This window comes from Anabas testudineus, chromosome 2 (assembly GCF_900324465.2).
Source record: "Anabas testudineus chromosome 2, fAnaTes1.2, whole genome shotgun sequence".
In the NCBI taxonomy this organism is placed as follows: Eukaryota; Metazoa; Chordata; class Actinopteri; order Anabantiformes; family Anabantidae; genus Anabas; species Anabas testudineus.
Window position 1 is genome coordinate 14635835 of NC_046611.1, and position 24013 is coordinate 14659847.

Here is a 24013-nt window from a genome sequence, read left to right on the forward strand (position 1 = left end):
TTCTATTCACAGTTCACATCTGGTTCTGAAAAGTTCCTCTTTACAAATGAACCAAATTTACAGATTCACTGATCCAGAGTTCAGTTGATTTTTTGTCATTTTATTTTACACCACAGGAAATAGTTTTATTCTATCTAATGATTTCAATTTTATTTTACTGTCCTATTTTAAACATATCGCTACTTCAGTGTTAACAAACGCTCTACAAATACTATCTTTCTACTACTACTACTACTCCCACCCTGTAGAAGCCAATCAAGTTCGTAAAGATTTGGTGCTATTCACAGAATGAACACTGGGCGTCGCTGTGTGAGTTGCTGTAACTTTGACATATAGGGAACCTGTGCACTGTGGTCCTCAGGTGTTTGTCCCAGAAGAGACAAGAGTCTTTCACCATGTTACCAACAAACTGTGAGGGACACATCTGTAGCAGTTTGTTATGATTTAGGATTGAAACTTCACTTGAACATTATTGGAACTGGACTTTGGTCATTGATGCTTTGTGGAACAAATAAACCACTTATGGTCATTTCATAGAAGAAGAATGATCTTCTCTGCTTTAGAACAACAGCAAACAACAACTGCAAAGTCAGACGAGCAGATTATTGGAGAGTAAAACACCAAAGGAACTCAAAGGAATACTGCTACTGCTGCTATAGTGCTACTAACAATAAAAATATAAAAATTAAAAAAGTAAAGAAAAGAATACCTGTAATACTCTGGTGACCTGTCCAGAGTGAACCCAGACCTTTGGTTAACGACAGCTGGGTAAGGCTGCAGCACTTTCGTTACCCTAGACAAGACAAGAGGTTAAGTGAATTGGTAATAATAATGATAATAATAATATTTTGACTGTGAGCATTTTCAAATAGCAGATCTAACTTTTTATCATATCTCAGTTTTTTCAGGCCATTGACAGGAAACACACCAACAGCACAGTGAAGAGTTTCTCTTTATCACAGTGGGAAAGTTCATTAGTTCTTTTATTGAACTGACAAATCACTTTACTGCTAAAAGTTCAAATCACATCAGTTCATCCTGATTAAACATGTCTCATGTCAAACACTGAGCCTGAAAAACTGCAACATGACCTGAAAACATGTTGGATTAGAAGATACAGAGAAGATGGAGAAAGACTAATATGGGAGAGGATTTTATTTTCCTGCTACTGAATCATCTTCAGACACTTTACAGTAGAAACTGTCTCTTACTGTGTGTCTGAGGGTCCAGGTCCATCACTGAAGTACAGAGGTCTGTCTTTAGACTGGTCACTCTTCATAGACAGACAGCTGGGTACTGGAGACACTGGTCTCTGTCTGTGGTTCTGATGTCTGCAAACACAAACATGTTTTCTTCATCAACCACTGATCAAGTGTCTGATCAAAGTGGTTGATGTGTCTGGAAACACACAAACTGCTGCAGATCATCAGGAGGTTCAACACTTTGGATCAGTTCTCTTAGATCACATTCAGCTTTTCTCTGGGACTGACAGCTGTCAGAGACACTGACAGGAAGACGCCCTAATGACTTCTCTCTGTGTCATCAAACCTTTGTTACACTTTAGGAACTATTTTCATGGAACAACACTAAATCTACAAAAACAGCTTCAAGTCAGTGAAGATGAATTTTCTGTTTCAACTGTTTCACAACTGTCTCATGACGTTTGACACAGAGTGGTGAAACATGAACCATGTTTACTTCCAAAGACTGAGTCTTTACTGGATTCTCCTTTTCTACCCAATCATGATCCCTCACCTGTTCCCTGTTCACCTGCTCATGGTGGAATCATCCACAACACTGGTCCTGGAACATTTGATCAACTTTTCTCTCTTATTTTGACTCTGTCCAGCTTTTTTTCAGAGTGTTGCAGCATCAAACTCTAAAATTGTTTCTATTCACAGTTCACATCTGGTTCTGAACAGTACAACTTTACAAATGAACCAAATTTATGAATTCACTCATACAGAGTTCAGTAGCTTTTCTGTCATTTTATTTTACACCAGTGAGATATGTTTGATTTATCTAATGATTTCAATTTTATTTTACTGTCCTATTTTAAACATATCGCTACTTCAGTGTTAACAAACGCTCTACAAATACTATCTTTCTACTACTACTACTCCCACCCTGTAGAAGCCAATCAAGTTCGTAAAGATTTGGTGCTATTCACAGAATGAACACTGGGCGTCGCTGTGTGAGTTGCTGTAACTTTGACATATAGGGAACCTGTGCACTGTGGTCCTCAGGTGTTTGTCCCAGAAGAGACAAGAGTCTTTCACCATGTTACCAACAAACTGTGAGGGACACATCTGTAGCAGTTTGCTATGATTTAGAATTGAAACTTCACTTGAACATTATTGGAACTGGACTTTGGTCATTGATGCTTTGTGGAACAAATAAACCACTTATGGTCATTTCATAGAAGAAGAATGATCTTCTCTGCTTTAGAACAACAGCAAACAACAACTGTAAAGTCAGACGAGCAGATTATTGGAGAGTAAAACACCAAATGAACTCAAAGGATTACTGCTACTGCTGCTATAGTGCTACTAACAATAAAAATATAAAAATTTAAAAAGAAAAGAAAATAATACCTGTAATACTCTGGTGACCTGTCCAGAGTGAACCCAGACCTTTGGTTAACGACAGCTGGGTAAGGCTGCAGCACTTCCGTTACCCTAGACAAGACAAGAGGTTAAGTGAATTGGTAATAATAATGATAATAATAATATTTTGACTGTGAGCATTTTCAAATAGCAGATCTAACTTTTTATCATATCCCAGTTTTTTCAGGCGACTGACAGGAAACACACCAACAGCACAGCGAAGAGTTTCTCTTTATCACAGTCACAGTGGGAAAATTCATTAGTTCTTTTATTAAACTGACAAATCACTTTACTGCTAAAAGTTCAAATCACATCAGTTCATCCTGATTAAACATGTCTCATGTCAAACACTGAGCCTGAAAAACTGCAACATGACCTGAAAACAAGTTGGATTAGAAGATACAGAGAAGATGGAGAAAGACTAATATGGGAGAGGATTTTATTTTCCTGCTACTGAATCATCTTCAGACACTTTACAGTAGAAACTGTCTCTTACTGTGTGTCTGAGGGTCCAGGTCCATTACTGAGGTACAGAGGTTGATCTCTGGACTGGTCACTCTTCATAGACAGACAGCTGGGTACTGGAGACTCTGGTCTCTGTCTGTAGTTCTGATTTCTGCAAACACAAACATGTTTTCTTCATCAACCACTGATCAAGTGTCTGATCAAAGCGGTTGATGTGTCTGGAAACACACAAACTGCTGCAGATCATCAGGAGGTTCAACACTTTGGATCAGTTCTCTTAGCTCACATTCAGCTTTTCTCTGGGACTGACAGCTGTCAGAGACACTGACAGGAAGACGCACTAATGACTTCTCTCTGTGTCATCAAACCTTTGTTACACTTTAGGAACTATTTTCATGGAACAACACTAAATCAACAAAAACAGCTTCAAGTCAGTGAAGATGAATTTTCTGTTTCGACTGTTTCATAATTGTCTCGTGACGTTTGACACAAAGTGGTGAAACATGAACCATGTTTACTTCCAAAGACTGAGTCTTTACTGGATTCTCCTTTTCTACCCAATCATGATCCCTCACCTGTTCCCTGTTCACCTGCTCATGGTGGAATCATCCACAACACTGGTCCTGGAACATGTGATCAACTTTTCTCTCTTATTTTGACTCTGTCCAGCTTTGTTTCAGAGTGTTGCAGCATCAAACTCTAAAATTGTTTCTATTCACAGTTCACATCTGGTTCTGAACAGTACAACTTTACAAATGAACCAAATTTATGAATTCACTCATACAGAGTTCAGTAGCTTTTCTGTCATTTTATTTTACACCAGTGAGATATGTTTGATTTATCTAATGATTTCAATTTTATTTTACTGTCCTATTTTAAACATATCGCTACTTCAGTGTTAACAAACGCTCTACAAATACTATCTTTCTACTACTACTACTACTCCTACTACTACTCCCACCCTGTAGAAGCCAATCAAGTTCATAAAGATTTGGTGCTATTCACAGAATGAACAATGGGCGTCGCTGTGTGAGTTGCTGTAACTTTGACATATAGGGAACCTGTGCACTGTGGTCCTCAGGTGTTTGTCCCAGAAGAGACAAGAGTCTTTCACCATGTTACCAACAAACTGTGAGGGACACATCTGTAGCAGTTTGCTATGATTTAGGATTGAAACTTCACTTGAACATTATTGGAACTGGACTTTAGTCATCGATGCTTTGTGGAACAAATAAACCACTTATGGTCATTTCACAGAAGAAGAATGATCTTCTCTGCTTTAGAACAACAGCAAACAACAACTGCAAAGTCAGACGAGCAGATTATTGGAGAGTAAAACACCAAAGGAACTCAAAGGATTACTGCTACTGCTGCTATAGTGCTACTAACAATAAAAATATAAAAATTTAAAAAGAAAAGATAATAATACCTGTAATACTCTGGTGACCTGTCCAGAGTGAGCCCAGACCTTTGGTTAACGACAGCTGGGTAAGGCTGCAGCACTTCCGTTACCCTAGACAAGACAAGAGGTTAAGTGAATTGATAATAATAATAATAATAATAATAATAATAATAATAATAATTCACTATGACTATTATTCAAATGCAGATCTGAGTTTTTATTCTATCGCAGTTTTTTCCAGGCGACTGACAAGAAACACACCAAAAGTAGACTGAAGAGTTTCTCTTTATCACAGTCACAGTGGGAAAGTTCATTAGTTCTTTTATTGAACTGACAAATCACTTTACTGCTAAAAGTTCAAATCACATCAGTTCATCCTGATTAAACATGTCTCATGTCAAACACTGAGCCTGAAAAACTGCAACATGACCTGAAAAAAAAGTTGGATTAGAAGATACAGAGAAGATGGAGAAAGACTAATATGGGAGAAGATTTTATTTTCCTGCTACTGAATCATCCTCAGACACTTTACAGGAGAAACTGTCTCTTACTGTGTGTCTGAGGGTCCAGGTCCATTACTGAAGTACACAGGATGTTCTCTGGACTGGTCACTCTTCATAGACAGACAGCTGGGTACTGGAGACTCTGGTCTCTGTCTGTAGTTGTGACGTCTGCAAACACAAACATGTTTTCTTCATCAACCACTGATCAAGTGTCTGATCAAAGTGGTTGATGTGTCTGGAAACACACAAACTGCTGCAGATCATCAGGAGGTTCAACACTTTGGATCAGTTCTCTTAGATCACATTCAGCTTTTCTCTGGGACTGACAGCTGTCAGAGACACTGACAGGAAGACGCACTAATGACTTCTCTCTGTGTCATCAAACCTTTGTTACACTTTAGGAACTATTTTCATGGAACAACACTAAATCAACAAAAACGGCTTCAAGTCAGTGACGATGAATTTTCTTTTTCAACTATTTGACAATTGTCTCATGACGTTTGACACAAAGTGGTGAAACATGAACCATGTTTACTTACAAAGACTGAGTCTTTACTGGATTCTCCTTTTCTACCCAATCATGATCCCTCACCTGTTCCCTGTTCACCTGCTCATGGTGGAATCATCCACAACACTGGTCCTGGAACATTTGAGCAAATTTTCTCTCTTATTTTGACTCTGTCCAACTTTGTTTCAGAGTGTTGCAGCATCAAACTCTAAATTTGTTTCTATTCACAGTTCACATCTGGTTCTGAACAGTTCAACTTTACAAATGAACCAAATTTATGAATTCACTCATACAGAGTTCAGTAGCTTTTCTGTCATTTTATTTTACACCAGTGAGATATGTTTGATTTATCTAATGATTTCAATTTTAGTTTACTGTCCTATTTTAAACATATCGCTACTTCAGTGTTAAAAAACGCTCTACAAATACTATCTTTCTACTACTACTCCTACTCCTACTACTACTCCCACCCTGTAGAAGCCAATCAAGTTCGTAAAGATTTGTTGCTATTCACAGAATGAACACTGGGCGTCGCTGTGTGAGTTGCTGTAACTTTGACATATAGGGAACCTTTGCACTGTGGTCCTCAGGTGTTTGTCATAGAAGAGACAAGAGTCTTTCACCATGTTACCAACAAACTATGAGGGACACATCTGTAGCAGTTTGCTATGATTAAGGATTGAAACTTCACTTGAACATTATTGGAACTGGACTTTGGTCACTGATGCTTTGTGGAACAAATAAACCACTTATGGTCATTTCATAGAAGAAGAATGATCTTCTCTGCTTTAGAACAACAGCAAACAACAACTGAAAAGTCAGACGAGCAGATTATTGGAGAGTAAAACACCAAAGGAACTCAAAGGATTACTGCTACTGCTGCTATAGTGCTACTAACAATAAAAATATAAAAATTAAAAAAGAAAAGAAAATAATACCTGTAATACTCTGGTGACCTGTCCAGAGTGAACCCAGACCTTTGGTTAACGACAGCTGGGTAAGGCTGCAGCACTTCCGTTACCCTAGACAAGACAAGAGGTTAAGTGAATTGGTAATAATAATGATAATAATAATATTTTGACTGTGAGCATTTTCAAATAGCAGATCTAACTTTTTATCATATCTCGGTTTTTTCAGGCCATTGACAGGAAACACATCAACAGCAGAGTGGAGAGTTTCTCTTTATCACAGTCACAGTGGGAAAGTTCATTAGTTCTTTTATTGAACTGACAAATCACTTTACTGCTAAAAGTTCAAATCACATCAGTTCATCCTGGTTAAACATGTCTCATGTCAAACACTGAGCCTGAAAAACTGCAACATGACCTGAAAACAAGTTGGATTAGAAGATACAGAGAAGATGGAGAAAGACTAATGTGGGAGAGGATTTTATTTTCCTGCTACTGAATCATCTTCAGACACTCTACAGTAGAAACTGTCTCTTACTGTGTGTCTGAGGGTCCAGGTCCATTACTGAGGTCTGGAGGAGGATCTTTAGACCGGTCACTCTTCATAGACAGACAGCTGGGTACTGGAGACTCTGGTCTCTGTCTGTCCTTCTGACATCTGCAAACACAAACATGTTTTCTTCATCAACCACTGATCAAGTGTCTGATCAAAGTGGTTGATGTGTCTGGAAACACACAAACTGCTGCAGATCATCAGGAGGTTCAACACTTTGGATCAGTTCTCTTAGATCACATTCAGCTTTTCTCTGGGACTGACAGCTGTCAGTGACACTGACAGGAAGACACACTAATGACTTCTCTCTGTGTCATCAAACCTTTGTTACACTTTAGGAACTATTTTCATGGAACAACAGTAAATCTACAAAAACCGCTTCAAGTCAGTGAAGATGAATTTTCTGTTTCAACTGTTTCAAAATTGTCTCATGACGTTTGACACAAAGTGGTGAAACATGAACCATGTTTACTTCCAAAGACTGAGTCTTTACTGGATTCTCCTTTTCTACCCAATCATGATCCCTCACCTGTTCCCTGTTCACCTGCTCATGGTGGAATCATCCACAACACTCGTCATGGAACATGTGATCAACTTTTCTCTCTTATTTTGACTCTGTCCAACTTTGTTTCAGAGTGTTGCAGCATCAAACTCTAAAGTTCACATCTGGTTCTGAACAGTTCAACTTTACAAATGAACCAAATTTATGAATTCACTGATCCAGAGGTTTTATCTTACTTTGTCTCTGTGGGTCCATTACTGAGGTCTGGAGGTTTGTCTGTGGACCAGTCCATCATCATAGACAGACAGCTGGATCCTGGAGACTCTGCTCTGTCCTCTTTTTCCTCCACATTAACACTGATCTTCTGGACTTCAGTGAGTCTGAGACATAAACCAGTAACACTGACTGTGAGCTCAAAACAAGAATCACAACAAATACATCTGTTCAAGAGTGAATCACAAGACTGAGAGAACCATGAAGTAACACACACAGATACAAACACACATTCATTGCATGTACACTAAAAATTAAACAGATCCGGTTTGATTCCGGATCAAACATTAAACTTCAAACATTTTAGTATATTCCACGTATTACATGTATTATCTTGACTTTCTGAAGTCATCATGCAGAATGAAGTCTTAGATACAAGTTACAGTAGAATAATAATAATAATAATAATTTATTAACACTCAGCTTCACTTTTCTTCGTTCTTCTTGGTTTTATTCTAAACAGAGTCTGAACTAACTCACTGAAACCTTCAGTGTTCCCTCCTTGTTCTCATCTACCTGAATCACCTGGTGACTGTAGCTCCTCCCCTCTAACATGGAGCTGAGTACAGGACAAGATCAGCTGCTGTCTATATTAATTATTTTACATAAAACAAGAAAACTACAAGTGTCATCAAGTCAGTTTGCTGTTTATAAATGATCTGATCAGACATGGTTTGATTTGAAACTACATGAACATGTTAAATTCAAACATGAATAAATTAAAATCCACAGAGAAAAGAAACATGACTGCAGTTATTCTTATTGTAATAAAGTGGGTTTTACTGTCAGTGGAGACCAACCTCTCCTGTAGCCTGAAACTGTACCTGTCTCTGTCTGGTGAGATTTCTGTTGTCTACATTTGTCTGATATCAGGAGCGAGTTAGGATCTAGTCAGACAGAAACTGACACTTTACCAAGAAGAAACATCAGAAGCAGGAAACAGGAAGAAATCAGCTTTGTTTTAAAACTTATTTACAGAAACTGAAATAAAAAGAGACTCTGGGAGCCTTGAAGAAGTTACTGACTTCATATTTAACTAATATAATAGAACTGTTTCTTCCACCTGAGGAATATTGTTAAAATTAGGAGCATCCTGTCTCAAAGTGATGCTGAAAAACTAGTTCATGTATTAGTTACTTCCAGACTGGAAGTAACTAATAATTCACTTAATAGTTTGTACCAATAACTCCTTAAAAAGCCTCCAGTTAATCCAAAATGCTGCAGACAGTGTTCAGACTGAACTTAACAAGAGAGATCATATTTCTCCTACATTAGCTTCTCTCCAGTGGCTCCCTGTAAAATCCAGAATAGAGTTTAAAACACTTCTCCTCACATATAAAGCACTTAATAATCAGGCTCCATCTTATCTTAAAGACCTCATAGTTCCATATTTTCCCATATTTATTTTGTAAAGTTTTAAACCTTACACTGTAAAATGATTTGAGATGACGCTGCCCAGACATGTGGCCTAACACACACTGATCAAACTAATACAGAGAATTAAACAACTTCACTCTTCTTTCCTTTTAGTCCACAGCGTCTGGTTTTACTGGAATAACAACAATAATGCTGTGTTAACACTCACCTGTCTTAGTTTAGTATATTCAACACAAGAACTTTTCTCATTTCTGTTTCTTCGACACAAAATGGAGAAAAACTAACTGCGAGTGTTGGAGTCTCAGCTCAGTGTTGCTGCAGCAGCACCACCTGCTGTTCAAAGATACTAACTACAGCTGAAGTCACATCCTCTGCTTTGAAATCACATATCAGACATCCTTCATGTTCACTGCTGTACGTGTCTTGTTGTTGCTGTTTGACAGTCTTAGAGCAGACACACACTCATTTTCCTGCAGCTACACTCACTGAACAAACACTCTGGACCAGTGTCAGTCGGTGATGTGTTGAACATTATCTGTAATAGTAGCAGGGAGATGTAACTCTGATTTGACCGACTTTTCCAGCAGTAATTGAAGCTCACTCCACTTCACTTTTATATGTGAGGTTCCCTCAGTCCTCAGGAGTTTGGGAACCTCACATATAAAGCACTTAATAATAATCAAGCTCCATCTTATCTTAAAGACCTCATAGTTCCATATGTTCCCATATCTATTTGTAATGTCTCAGACTTTGCACTGTAAAGTGATTTAAGATGATTTCTGTTGGGATTTGGTTTATATAAATAAAATTGAACTGAATTGAATTTGTGTCATTTAAACAGCTGTTGATAGAGATTAGTAACCACTCCAACATATTTTAATCTTTCCTCTAATATTTGCTCAACAACAACAGGTCTAAACTCTGAAACAAACACATTAATCAACAAAACAGGAAGTACTGTACGTTTTAATTCTCTTTCTCTACAAATGTCTCAGAAAAACAGAAGAAGTAGATTCTGTCTCTTCTTCTCTCCACAGAGACAAAATGACTAAAATAATAAAGTTGTGCTGGATCAACTCCCTATTTACAAGAAACCAGAGGAGTGAGTCTGTGATATTTCCAAAGATCTGCTTTAACATTACATCCAAACCCCATCAGACACAGCCCCACCCAACAGCAACACTTCATACTGATCTACCAGAACAACAACTGTTCTACAGTCCTTTACTTAATCAGGACTAAAACTGAAGATCAGAACAAGAACCGTCACAAACAAACCTGTTAAAAGAGTCAAAGACTGAGAAACAGGAAATGAGATGTCACACACACACTGATCAAACTAATACAGAGAATTAAACAACTTCACTCTTCTTTCCTTTTAGTCCACAGCGTCTGGTTTTACTGGAATAACAACAATAATGCTGTGTTAACACTCACCTGTCTTAGTTTAGTATATTCAACACAAGAACTTTTCTCACTTCTGTTTCTTCGACACAAAATGGAGAAAAACTAACTGCGTAGTTGTTAATGTTTCTGTTTCTACTTGGACTATTCTGCCACCCCTCTGAAATTGTTTGTTCCGATCAGAGTATGAGGAAGCTGCGTATTCAACTAAAATGTATTGTTAAGTAACATCAAACTGAGCATGTGGTTCAAGATCCTGGTGGACTGGTCATAGTGTGATCGCACTTTAGATTTTAGTGGGTATGTGTGTTCAAAACCTTTGTGTTTTTTCTTTGTCTCTTTTAATAAGAGCCACAGTTTCTGAACATATCAGACACAATGGTTTAGTGCTCCCAGTGGTAAAATGAACAGAAAGGAGTCTGTCTCTTTCGGATTAAAAACTCTTTGCTGTCCACTTTTCTCTTTTTGGACATTTTTATTTTTATCAGTCTTATTTCAGTCTTTATCAACTTTCTCCTCTGTCGTCTGTCTCTCTGTTCAATTGGCCAATGTGTTCTCGCGTTCACTTAATAACTACCATAAAGATCGCAATAGAATAATTTAAAAATTAAATAAAATTAAGGTGTCCCGCAAGATTTGGAATCAAAACGTTCGGTATCGTCTGTAGCTCCGGTGCCGTTTGGGACAGCCTCTGGGTCAGGATCCTGTTAGTGACCCCTCTGAGCTCCAGCTACTTCTTTAACTTCATTGTTGATACAGTGTTTGTTATGTATATTTATGTTTCTGATATGAATATTATGGCCTTTATTATGGAGTCTGGGAGGAGCCATGAAGAAAAAGACTAAATCGTGCAAACTAATTATTAAATTGAGAGCATACATTAAGTAATGTGTGGTCTTTATAGAATTTGCTTTGAGAAACAATTTTAATTAATCTTCTTGATTTATTGTATTTTGCGTCATACAGTGCTATGTGTCCCTCTCTGACAGGTCAAATAAAAAACACTATAAATTAATTTACAGGTCAACTAACTCTTTACCAGCTGGATCTTCATCTCACATTGCAAAGTAAAATGTTATCATAACGTATTCACATTTACTTTAACATTTGTGAATCAAAACTGAACCAACAAACTTCAGGGATGTCAGTGTGTATAATCAGCCTCAAAGCCTGATAGAGCTCACAGGTGAAGTGTCCGTGTCTGTTTTCTGTGTGTAAGTATGCGTCATGGTTCATCAGCCAGAGGTAAACATGACTGAATACACACTGCAGACAAGCAACACTGCTCTCGTTCTGATCTTTGAAACTGGATAAAAACTAATTATGACTTTTAATTGGTTTAATTAAGTGTGAATATACTGTCGACTTAGTTTAGACAAACATTTTGTAATTCAGGATGTGGTGAACAAACAAAAATACAAATTGTGAGTTTAATGCTCATTAGTGTTATAGTAGTGTAGAATTAGGCCGTCGTACAGATGACATCATTCGTGTTCGTGATTTTGTTATTTACACACAGCTCTGTAGAACTTGGAGACTGAAGCTAAGATTATTTTATCTCTTTACCCTTTACACATGATACTGTTACATAATTTACACAATGATCTGTCTGAACAGCTGCAGTAAACATGATGACATCACCAACGTACCACCCCACCGTATTATTATATCTTGAAATGGGTTGATGGTGGAGAACATACAAAGTGTCATGATTCCAGCTCCTCCTGTCTGTCTGCCCCTGATTTCCTTGTTTTCTCGCTCCTCTGTCAGGTGACCTGCTGATCACCTATTGTCTTCACCTGTGTCTCCCTGGTCCCTTTATTAGCAGGTCTGTCAGTCTCCTCTTTACCAGATAGTCTCACATCGACCTGAGAACAACACTATCCAGCATTATTCATCAGACTGCTTATCAGTTATGAACCCTGCCTGACCTGAAACCTGTCTCTGCCTGACTTCCCCCTAACTGGACCTAACTTCTGTTCTGCTCTGCCTTTCGGTAAGTGAGTGTTTTCTGCCTGACCTGTTCCTGCTCCCCTCTGCCTCCTCTCCTGTTCTGTCCCTGTGTTGGATTTCCCTGTGTATGACCTGGACTGTCTCCTGACATTGCTACCAGCCTCTTGGATCTCTGCTCTCAGTATTGCTTATCAGTGTTGACCTGGATTGTTGTTTGGACCTCTGCTTTATCTTTACGGACATTAGTGCTTAGACGGCCCTACTGTGTATGACCCAGGATTTGTTTTTCACTCTGCACAACTGTTAACTGTGTATTTCACCCTTTTCTGTTTACTACATACTGTAGCTCATTCTTCAACTACAACTCCTCACAGTCTCCTCACTGGTTCACTTCCCGCTGCCTCTCGACCACCGCTCATCAAGACTTCAGTGAGTAAAATCCAATATAAACATTACCCAAGATCCAGCCAGCCTCAATCTAACTCTGTCTCCTCTTCTAGACCACCATACTCACCTGACAACAGCTCGTTTCAGCTGCTGCTTCCTGACATTCATCCACTGCATTATCTTTATTGTGAATAAACCTTCCTTATTCTTACTCCTGTTGTGTTGTGTGGTCTCTGGCAATGGAGTCGGATCCTAGGCTTGTGACAATGATGTTCTTATCACAGACCCAGATACAACTTTGAATAATTTGGTTCAGAACATAGCTGTGACCCAACTGCCCTTTAAATAACATCCTGATAAATCAAATAGTTTAAATCTTTTTATTCAGTTTGACAATGACATCACTTCATCAGGCCATCAGACCCCAACTTTAACTAATATCCCAGTGATTCTAAACCTCGTCATGAACAGTGCACAAAGGGTTAAATATAAATAAAAGTTTTGTTATATATTTGTAAGTACTGTCTGGATAAGGTCAGTGTGGTCAAGTCTCTCTGGGCTGTGGGTAGTAAGCAGGCTACAGTTTCTCTGGTAGTAATATAGCAGTAATTTTGATTTTCAACAGTTTATCCTCTAATAGATAACAACATGATCATCATTGATGTGATGTATGTAACCTTTGGTGTCTGACACGTCCTGTGTTGATTTGTTTGGCTGCCTCGCAGTGAGCAGTGACATTGTTTGTCTTATTTCACAGTATTAGTAGCAACATTATGGATTTTGTTGTTATACTATGAACTATTATCCTGTGGAAATATTAATAATCTTTAATTCTTCATGTGTCTGTTAAGAGAAGTCCTGTATATGTGTTAGATGTTAAATTTAATTACTGAGATATTCTGTGAATATTATTATTATTATTATTATTATTATTATTATTATTATTATTATTATTATTATTATTATTATTATTATTATTATTCTTTGGTGTCTTATTATTTACATTATATCTCCATGTGCAATTTCTAGATACCAACAATATTCACTACTGGAATAAATAAATATAACTGAAAAAGCATTTATGGGTTCTCTTGTGTTTAATGGACACACCATTCTGGAAGAACCAAACACTAACCAGTCAAATACCTCCACATACTTTTACAGTACTATATTATGTGTGATGACGTGTTTAGTGTGTTTGTAATAGATAATAAAACACAGAAGTTTCCCTTTAGGATTAATGAAGTAAAGAACTTTTTATGTTTAGTAGTAGAAAATAGTAATATAATAATAAAAGTAGTTGTAGCAGTATTACTTGTAATGAGAAAACACTTAACACAGACACATTTAGAGAGACATAAATTACATCATTAAATAATGTGTAAAACTTGTAAGTTGGAGGAGGTGGAGGAGTGTGGAGCAGAAGGAGTGGTGGACTTTCAGTGTGTCTGCAGAGACTGTGTAGAAGGACAGAGCAGTTTAGATCCACTGATGATCCTCTGTTGAATCCAGAGGAACACACCTGTCAGTCACTGCTGGATGACGCTGTCCTCTCCACTCTGCCTCCCAGTAACATGGTCCAGTCAGAGATTCTCTACACACAAGCTGCTGCTGCTTCAACATCTGGATCTTCAGGACACAGATCGTCTTCCCTCAGTGTGGTTCTGTCACTCATATATAGAGAACTTCCATCTGGAGAGACAACAGAGGAGGTAAATGCTGTTTACAGAGACTCCATTCATCAGCTGTTGGTCAGTGATGCAGCACGTTCAGTAGAAAGAAACAACAACACTGAAACCTTATAATAATAAATGACTTCAACCATAGTTCTGTTAACAACCAATGTAATTTATTGTTGATGTGGACTCCAAGATATCCTCTCTCAGGATAGTGAGTGGCACTGAGATTTTCATTATTACTCCTCATAAAGTCCACAACAAGTTCTTTGGTTTTATTGATGTCAACAACTTCAAACAGTTTGTGGACTGTAACAGGAGAAAATAAGATTTCTGATTTGTTGTAAACCAACTTGAAGGGAGCATACAGCTCCTCAGACCTGTCTCTGCCTGTTGGATCAAACCACAACCTAATTCACCTGGTACCAGCAAACAGGCCAATAGTAAGACAGCAGCCAGCTTTGTGCAGTGGATTAAAGACTGCCTCACTAGACGACAACAGTTTGTTCACTGTATCTGAGGTGGTGATGAGCAGTACTGGCGTGCCTCAAGGAACTGTTCGAGTATCATTTCTACTCTACACTCTACTACAACTCCAGAACCTGCTCCTCCAACAGTTCTCAAATGTTCTTTTCTTTATTAATTACAATAATGTGGAGAACAGACACCTGATAGAGAGCGTTGTTATGTGGTGCAGGAGCAACAGATTAAAGCTCCACATGGTCGTGGATTTCAGGACTATGAAGATCCCAGATCTCAGATCTGATATTTGCAGTTGTGTGCTGAGGAGGTGGCATCAAGGTTGGTAGTAAACTGAATAAACTGGTCAAGAAGTCAAATCTGAAGTTGGACTGGAACTGGAGGTTTGGAGGCTTTGACAGAGGAGCATGGTGGACAAGATCAGTGCCACCATGGACAATGTGTCTCACTTGCTCTATGATGAACTGTGGCAGATGGGAAACTCATTCAGATACAAACTGATTCCACTGAAAGGTCGAAGTGGAGCTGATGTGTAGCGTAGCCAGCTGACATAATAATATACAACAGTGAGTTTTCAAATAAAAGACCAGAAAAGAATATGAAGTTATGAGTCCTTAAGTTAGTCTCAAATTATTTTACATAGAGCTCTTTAACAAATTAGTTTATTTGAAGTTTTACTGTTTGATGTTAAGTAACTCTCTAGCATGTAAAATAATATGTATTTACTCACATTAAGGTTTAAATCCACAACTTTTAACACAAAGTTCAGTTTGATGGACTGAATGCAACCTTACTGCACATGTCAGAGTAAATATTTCAGACGACATCTAATCTGGTTTCACTTGTTACTAAAGAAACATCAAACTTATTTATGTCTTTTCTAGATTATAGTGTTGTACTCTGTTGTCCAGCTTCAGCTGGAGATCTCTCTCAGATTAAACAAACAATGAATACACTAGGTTGACCAACCCCACCAACACTTTTACTGACCTCAGAGTCTCCAGTCTACAGTGTGAACTCTTCACAAGACCAGACAGGATGTTCACATCTGAATCCTTCAGGTTGTTTTCACTCACGTCCAGTTCTGTCAGATGGGAGGGGTTGGACTTCAGAGCTGAGACCAGAGAATAACAGCTGATCTCTGACAAACTGCAGTTGTTCAACCTGAATAAAGAATAAACCATGTAGATCAAATAATTAATAATCAATCAGATATGTCCTAATCAATGATGTTTCCTCTAAAATGAGTAGAGTGACTTTGTCTCTCTGTTATTGTGGATCTTCTTAATGTCAGCCTTCTACAGACATCATCCAAATGTCTCCACAAATGTCTCTGTCCTCCTCGTCCTCCACACACACACTCATCTTCTGGACTTCAGTCAGTCTGAGAGATAAACCAGTAACACTGACTGTGAGCTCAGAACAACAACCAGGACAAACAGGGACGACAGAACAGGAGTTAAAACACACAGTATCATTTCCTCTTTTTCTTTCAGCGTCTGTGTGAGAACAGAAGTAGATTCAGTGTCTTCTTCCCTCAACTGGGAGACACTGACTCAGAGACTCTGACAGTAACACTGCCCTGCCTCAGTTTTAGTTTCCTTACTTTTCTGACACTCACTCTGAACAAAGTCTGAACTAACTGGATGAAACTAGTTATGGGTCGACTCTGTGTCAAAGTGGCCGAGTCACATGATTGTTTGAAGAAATGTTTCAGATCAGGATGATTTGTCACTAGAGCAGGTGAATCCTGGACAACACAGAGACTGACCTGTCTGAAAGTTCAATAAGTTTAAAAGGAGAAGGAGGGAATCTTTTCTACAGCTGAATTTTTAATTACATACATTATAGAGTTTGCACCTGAGCAGTTGGCAGCAAAGTCTTGTAGCTCCTGAAAATGTTCCCACTTTGTGACAAATTCTTTTAATAACTGTGTAGTTTGATAAAACATTTGTAGTATCTTCCTGCAGATGTCTAATGACCTAAGTCGCCTTAGGAGGAAAAGACGTCTCTGAAAATCCACCACCATCTCCTTGGTTTTAGAGGTGTTCAGTAGGAGGTGGTTTTTGTGACTCCAGTCTCTGAAGGATTTTATCAGTCCTCTGTACTCCTCATTCTTTCCATTCCTGATACAACAATTGCAGTATGATCAGAGTACTTCTGAATATGACAATACTCAGAATTGTACTTGAAGTCTTCTGTGTACAGTTTGTACAAGGATGGAGCCAAAACAGTTCCCTGTGGAGCCCCAGAGCTGCTCAGGACTTTACCAGAGATCACAAACTGTGGTCCTTCTGTCAGGTAATCAGTGGTCCAGAAAAACAAATGGAGCATCAACCCCCATCCCTTTCAGTTCTTCTCTAAGGATGATTGGTTGGATGGTGTTGAATGTATTTAAAACATCCAAGAACATAATTCTCACATAAATTGCAGGTTCTTCCAGTTGAGACAAAACAATCTTAAGGTAATAAGACATTAAGACATTTAAAATGACTAGACTTAGGATTTTAATATAACAAACTCAGTTTAACTCTCACAAGCATAAAAACATTTATCTTATAAAAAATAAACTGTGGATTGTTGAATGTATGAATAATGTTAATTTTCTAATAAACTTATTGTTTTCTACTTCACATTGATGCCTGTTCCCTGTGAGCTGAAAATATAATCATAATAAAGGAGAATCCACCATGTCACACTTCTTTGAGCTTCAAGTTTTCAGTCTGACCACTAAACTTCACAACAATGAAACAGTTTGTTTTTCTCAATAGTTTCTCAGTCACACTCCCATTCACAGAAAAACAACAAGGACTATACAGTTTTTTCATTTGTATCTGTAGCAATGAATTCTCAGGCTGTAGTGTCATGATACCAGATGTAGTCATATTTGTGTGTATGACCATCTGTACTTATCTTTGTCCTTTCTGCTGATGCAGTACATTTAGTACTGAGACAGGAGTATCCCACACTCTGTCCTTTCTGTCTCACTCATTAGTCTATACTGTATGTACTGGTTCTCTCAACGGCATGATGAGGGCTGTGTAAACCAGTCTGAGCTGGTTTCATTTCTTTAGATGTTTCTTATCTAGGAAGGTCTGGTCCTATAAGTTTTCTTGAATCTGTGCAGTTCATCACGTCCTGGGTAGTGATGCAAGAGCTGCTTTGTAAGTGGGTGATAGATTATACCTTATACCACCTCCTCTGTTTAACGAGGATTGTTGAACAGCCCTTGAACCAAGTTAGAACCAAACTGAATGTTGTTTCTGCTTTTTTGGATCCAAACACTGCAAATGTGATTTGAGTATGAGGTGCTGTCTAAAGTGACTCAGTCTGCAGAGAACTGATGCTTAAATACTGGATTGTCCTAAAATGGACACATTACATTTATGGTTTTATACAACTCTCTCTGTTTCTGTTGATGTCTGATGTATGACGTCTGTCTGTCAATTTAGAAACACAAATAACAGCATAAAAAAATGCAATTTGTCTGTTTCAATATTTGTTGTGCTCTTTGTTCTATTTTTAATCAAATATGGATTTGAAAATGACACATCATTGCTTTTTTTATACAGTACTAGTTGCAGAGGTTTTTTTGTTTCTGTCTTACCTACAGGGGACCTCAATTCTTTTTCTCTTTGGATCTGTGCTGTATGACAAGACAGGGTGGGAGAAGCCTCACTCCTTTTATCCCACCCACTTCCTGGACAAAGAGGAAGTTTGAAGTGAGATGCTTTGCTTCCTGTTTATGTCGCGTTCAACCAGTTCTCCAATCTCAGTGACAAAGCACAGCCCCTAAACTTAAACCACATGCCTGATTCTGCAATCCAATGTGATCCAAACGGGCAGCTTTGCTATTCATTCTACTTTTACAGTGTTTTTTTGTGCAGGGTTTAAAAGCTAATGCACGAACATAAAGCTGCAATGCTGAACATACCTCAGGCAGCTTAACTAGTAAAACGATGGACACGCTTGGTTGGAGGAAAAGCAGAGTATTTAAACTCTCTAAGCAGATACAACAGGCTGTGGGGTTTCTTAGCATCTACCTCTACATATATAATAAATAAAGGAAAAGTTAAGCTCTGACTTCAACTTCAGACGAGCAGAAAAACTATGAACGATGAGTTTTGATAATGGTGGTTTAGTTTTTATATGACAGAAGGGCCGTTTGAGATGAACCAGTTCTGAGCAGATAAATAGATTAAACTTCAATTTAAAGTTCACCTCAGGGACCAAAAACCAGGCTGATTTGAACACAAGTAGATGGAACAGAAAACTGAGGAACATGCACAAAACACAGAAACCCAGTAGTAACAACTGAGGAGAGAGAGGATACACCAGACCATCCTTCATGGAAGTCTTTAACTGAACCATCACAGCCCTTTATTTGACAGCTGGTGGTGACTGACTGCAGCTGATCACAAATATCTGAAGCTGCATCACAACACCAACAAAGTCTTATACTGAAAATCAAGTTAGAAGAGTAGAACAACTCATGTAAAACACTTTATTTATTTTCAAATCCATTATCTTGATCATAGATCTTTAGTTCTCTGTGACAAAGAGCCGTGAAAAACTTTGTTTATACACTGGAAACAAACAGTTTGTCTTTAACATCAATAATTTACTGTGATGAAGAACATCGTCATTGACACAGGAGATAGTGAACATGAGGAGAAATAGAAGAGTCTAAACCAAAGACACACTGTAGAAAAACATAAGGTTTTTAATAAAGAGCAGATGTCGGAAGAGTGTCTATTCTGCAACTAAATCAGATAGAAACTCTGAGAATTCAGTTAAAAACTCAGAGTAAGGGACAGGAAGATGGTACACAATAACAAACAGGACTGGTTTTTGATTTTTCCAGTTAGGATCAGAGAGGCTAAGAGTGAGGCTCTCAAATGAATTAAAACTATGTTTAGGTCTGGGGTTGATAACAAACTTGAGTGGAAGATTATTGCTACTCCTCCACCCCGACCTGTGGTTCTAGGAACATGAGCAGATGTTTCTATTTAAAAGCAGGAATCCAATCTGAATAAAGAATAAAACAAAGATAAAAGAATACAAAACATTTATTGATGTCATCTCCTAAATAAACTTGAGTTGAATTAAACTGATAAACTCAGACAGACTCAAACAGAACACAGACTAGATTTTGGCCACCATCACTTTCATTATAAAGGCTTTAGGAAAGAATCTATTCAGTATGAACAGAACAGAATTTATACAGTATGAATTATTTACGATACAATTCTGTCTCTGTTTCCCTGGACCCTGATATGCAGTGAAATGAAGACAAAGAAGCAAGAAGGCCTGAAAGAAGTCCTCCTAGTTCAGCAAACCCAGATCAGGACCAGTCCTGAAGAAAAGCACCTGAGAAGGAAGGAGGATCAGAACTTTCCACAGCAGAGGAAACAAGTTTAGTTTCAGACTGATGTGGTTTGTAACTCTATGAAGAAGCTGTGCTAAAGGTAACTAGATATTAGAGCAGAGAATGTATTTGTTGGTAAAATCAAACTTCAGGAGGGTAGAAATCTGTAAAACAACGAGTCAGAGCTGAGCAAAGGGTTGGTTTTATTTACAGTGGAGTGAGCCTGTGGTCTGTATGTGAATGGCTTCCAAACAAATGATCTAATGACATATTGGTGATATGTGATTACATATTAATATAGGTACAGTAAGATTCTGTTAGTTAAATGCTCTCATCAATTGTCTGGGACAGTACAATGTAAAGAGAAAAGCCAAGAACCTTCAGAAGAATCAGACCCCAGTGGCTATCAGAGGAAGATACAAGGGATGTAGACAGGACTGATGTCAGATGGGGGACGACTCAGTACCTGTGCCAGACTACTGGGACTGTACCTACTCCTACTCACACCAAATGTTATTTCTATAGAAGCTTTACAGTCCGTACAATAATTACATATTCTGTACTAGACCCTTGACTCAGATAAGGAAACACAACAAAAGGTCTGTTTATTCATTAATCTCAGTAAAGAACTAAAAATGGTGTCTGACCTCAGAGTCTCTAGTCTACATTGTGGACTCTCCAGAAAACCACACAGCAGCTTCACCCCTGAATCCTGCAGCTTGTTGTTCCTCAGGTCCAGTTCTGTCAGATGGGAGGGGTTGGACTTCAGAGCTGAGACCAGAGAATCACAGCTGATCTCTGACAAACTGCAGGAATCCAATCTGATTAAAGAATAAACAAAGATAAAAAAAAATACATAACATTTATTGATTTCATCTCCTAAATGAATTGAATTAAACTGATAAACTGAGAAGTATAAGTATGAGGGTTAGAGAGAGGTAGAGCACAAGACATTTACATGATTGTGGTGTTTCTCCATGCCGGCATGTACACATTAAACTGAGATGGTTCATCACACTGAGTCCTTCCTTGAAGTCAATATATAGAGGAAGAGGAAAATTTTCTACTACATTCTCCACAAGGGAGGGATCCAGAGAAGGCTTCTTCAACAGTGGAGTAATCAGGGCCTGCTTGAACGAGGTGGTAAAGGTGCCTGTTGTGAAAGAGGTGTTGATCATCTGTGTAATGGCTGGTATTAGTGTTGGTGCGATAGCTTGAAGAAGAGTAGAGGGGATCGGATCCAGAGAGCAGGTGGTCGGGCGATTCGAGAAGAGGAGGGTGGATACATCGTCCTCTGACAGTGTTGAAAATCTGAAGTGAGATGCATCGTCAGGTTTAGTAAGCAGAATGTCATTGTCAGCAGGAGTGAACTGGGAGCTGATGGCTGCCACCTTGTTCGTAAAAAAGGAGGCAAAGTCGTCACCTGTGAGACAGGTGGGTGGTGGGGGTGGGGGTGGATAGAGTAGAGATTTGAAAGTTGAGAACAGCTTTCTGGTGTCTGTGTTGTTGCTGAGCTTGTCCTGATAATATTCAGTCTTCGCCCTGGTGACACTGTGAGAGAAAGATTGAAGCAAATCCTGATAATCAGTTAGAGCAGGTTGAGACTTGGATTTGTGCCACTTCCTCTCAGCACTACTGAGCACCGTGTGTTGTTCACAGATCTGGTCAGTGAGCCACGAGTTGGAAGCTGAAGGACGAGCAGGTCTAGTAGATGTCGGGCACAGACTATCCAGGCAGAATGAAAGAGTATCGCAGAGCCTGTCCGTGGCTGCGTCAGTGTCATAGGTGGATAGAACCTGCGATGAGGGCGTTGCAGAAACCAGGGAAGAAAACTGCTCCGGGTTGAGAGATCTGAGGTTGCGGCGGAATGTTTCCAATGCAGTGTAAGAATGAGATGGTCTAGAGATGAAGAAGTGATCCGACAAATGCAGAGGAGTGACAGAGATGTCGTCCACAGTGCAGTTTCGGATCAGAACGAGGTCCAGGTTGTTGCCAGCTTTGTGAGTTGGAGGAGTGGAGACTAGTCTCAGGTCAAACACGTTCAGAAGAGCGAGCACGTCAGTTGCCTGTGGTTTGTTGAGGTGGATGTTGAGATCTCCTAAGACGATGAGAGGAGTGCCATCTTCAGGTAATTGAGACAATAGCATATCCAGCTCGTCACAAAAGTCCCCCAGCTGGCCCGGCGGTCGGTAGATCACAATGATGTGGGCTGTGATCGGTGCTGTAATCCTAACGGCATGATATTCTAATGAAGACAGATTACTAAAGGGTGCCATTGTGAAAAACTTCCAGGTTTGGGCTAAGAGGAGACCAGTCCCGCCCCCCAAACGTGAAGGACGAGGAGTGTGTGAAAAAGCAAAGCCGGTGGAGAGCGTGGCCGTGTTTTGTTGAGTAATCGAGGTCTCTGTAAGTGCAAGCAGCTGAACAGCTGACTTAGTAGCAAAAGCTGGAATGAAGTCTGGAATGACATATTGTTTTAAATGCTGTGACCAGTTGATAAACATTACTTGCATCACTACCAAACTAATTTTGTAGTGATCAAGTGATGTAGGAGCTGGAGCATGGAGGTGTTTCTATTATGAATTATTATCGTTGAAGCATTGAAGGGTGTGCTCTAATTCACATGAATATGTTCTCTAGATCCTATTACGTAGTGTACAGAGAGAGCGTTGAAGGAGAGGTCGGAAGAGTGTCTATTCTGCAACTAAATCAGATAGAAACTCTGAGAATTCAGTTAAAAACTCAGAGTAAGGGACAGGAGGACGGTACACAATAACAAACAGGACTGGTTTTTGATTTTTCCAGTTAGGATCAGAGAGGCTAAGAGTGAAGCTCTCAAATGAATTAAAACTATGTTTAGGTCTGGGGTTGATAACAAACTTGAGTGGAAGATTGCTGCTACTCCTCCACCCGACCTGTGGTTCTAGGAACATGATAATTAACATGACTTGAGGGGGTCGACTCATTCAGAGAGACATATTCATCCTGCTGCAGCCAGGTTTCAGTAAGACAGAATAAGTCTATTTGATGGTCAATTATCAAATCATTCACTACATCAAGCAAGCAGCTGTAGGATAGATAAGAGGAGGCAGGAGTGTCAGCATAGTGACACACAGTTGAATGTCATTATATAGCAGAAAATACAGCAGGTAGCAGATTAGACAACGTGAAGCAAAAAAGACAAGTTGAACTATGCCACGGGAGAAGCACAGAGCAGCCCAAGAGTGTATTTAAACAGTGCCCAGAGGAAACGTGTTTGATTTTAAATTAATTGGCCGAAGAGACTAAAACTAAGACACCACAGAAGTAAGTAGACAGAAGGCCATTCAGCAGTCTGTGAGGGGGGAAGAGCTGGAGTGCTGCAGGTGAGTTCAGGTGACTGGATGGATCTAACCATCTAACCTAAAGGATTCAGACACGCAGACTGGTGAATAGAGCAGGTGAATAAAGACAGGGACAGAGACAAAGAGTGTGAACACAAAGACTGGTTCAGGCAGGACGACGACTGGAAGAGGGGGAGTAAAGTTCCAGGTCACAATACATGTGTGAATCAGAGGGAACCAAGTGGAATAGTGAGGTTACAGGAAGCAGAGGTAAAGAAGGTGAAGGACTTGAAGTATTTAGGGTCAACGGTTCAGGGCAACAGAG

At 39.0% G+C, this 24013-nt stretch overlaps 1 protein-coding gene across 1 annotated transcript in view; it reads right to left on the bottom strand.

Moving 5' to 3' along the window:
* Positions 1-24013, bottom strand: part of LOC113163505 — a 1294879-nt gene that overhangs the window by 93542 nt on the left and 1177324 nt on the right. The window contains 6 exon segments of the mRNA XM_033326712.1: positions 710-793; positions 1212-1331; positions 4501-4584; positions 5025-5144; positions 6423-6506; positions 6931-7050. Coding sequence (XP_033182603.1) covers positions 710-793; positions 1212-1331; positions 4501-4584; positions 5025-5144; positions 6423-6506; positions 6931-6998 — 560 coding nt within the window. The 5' untranslated portion in view covers positions 6999-7050.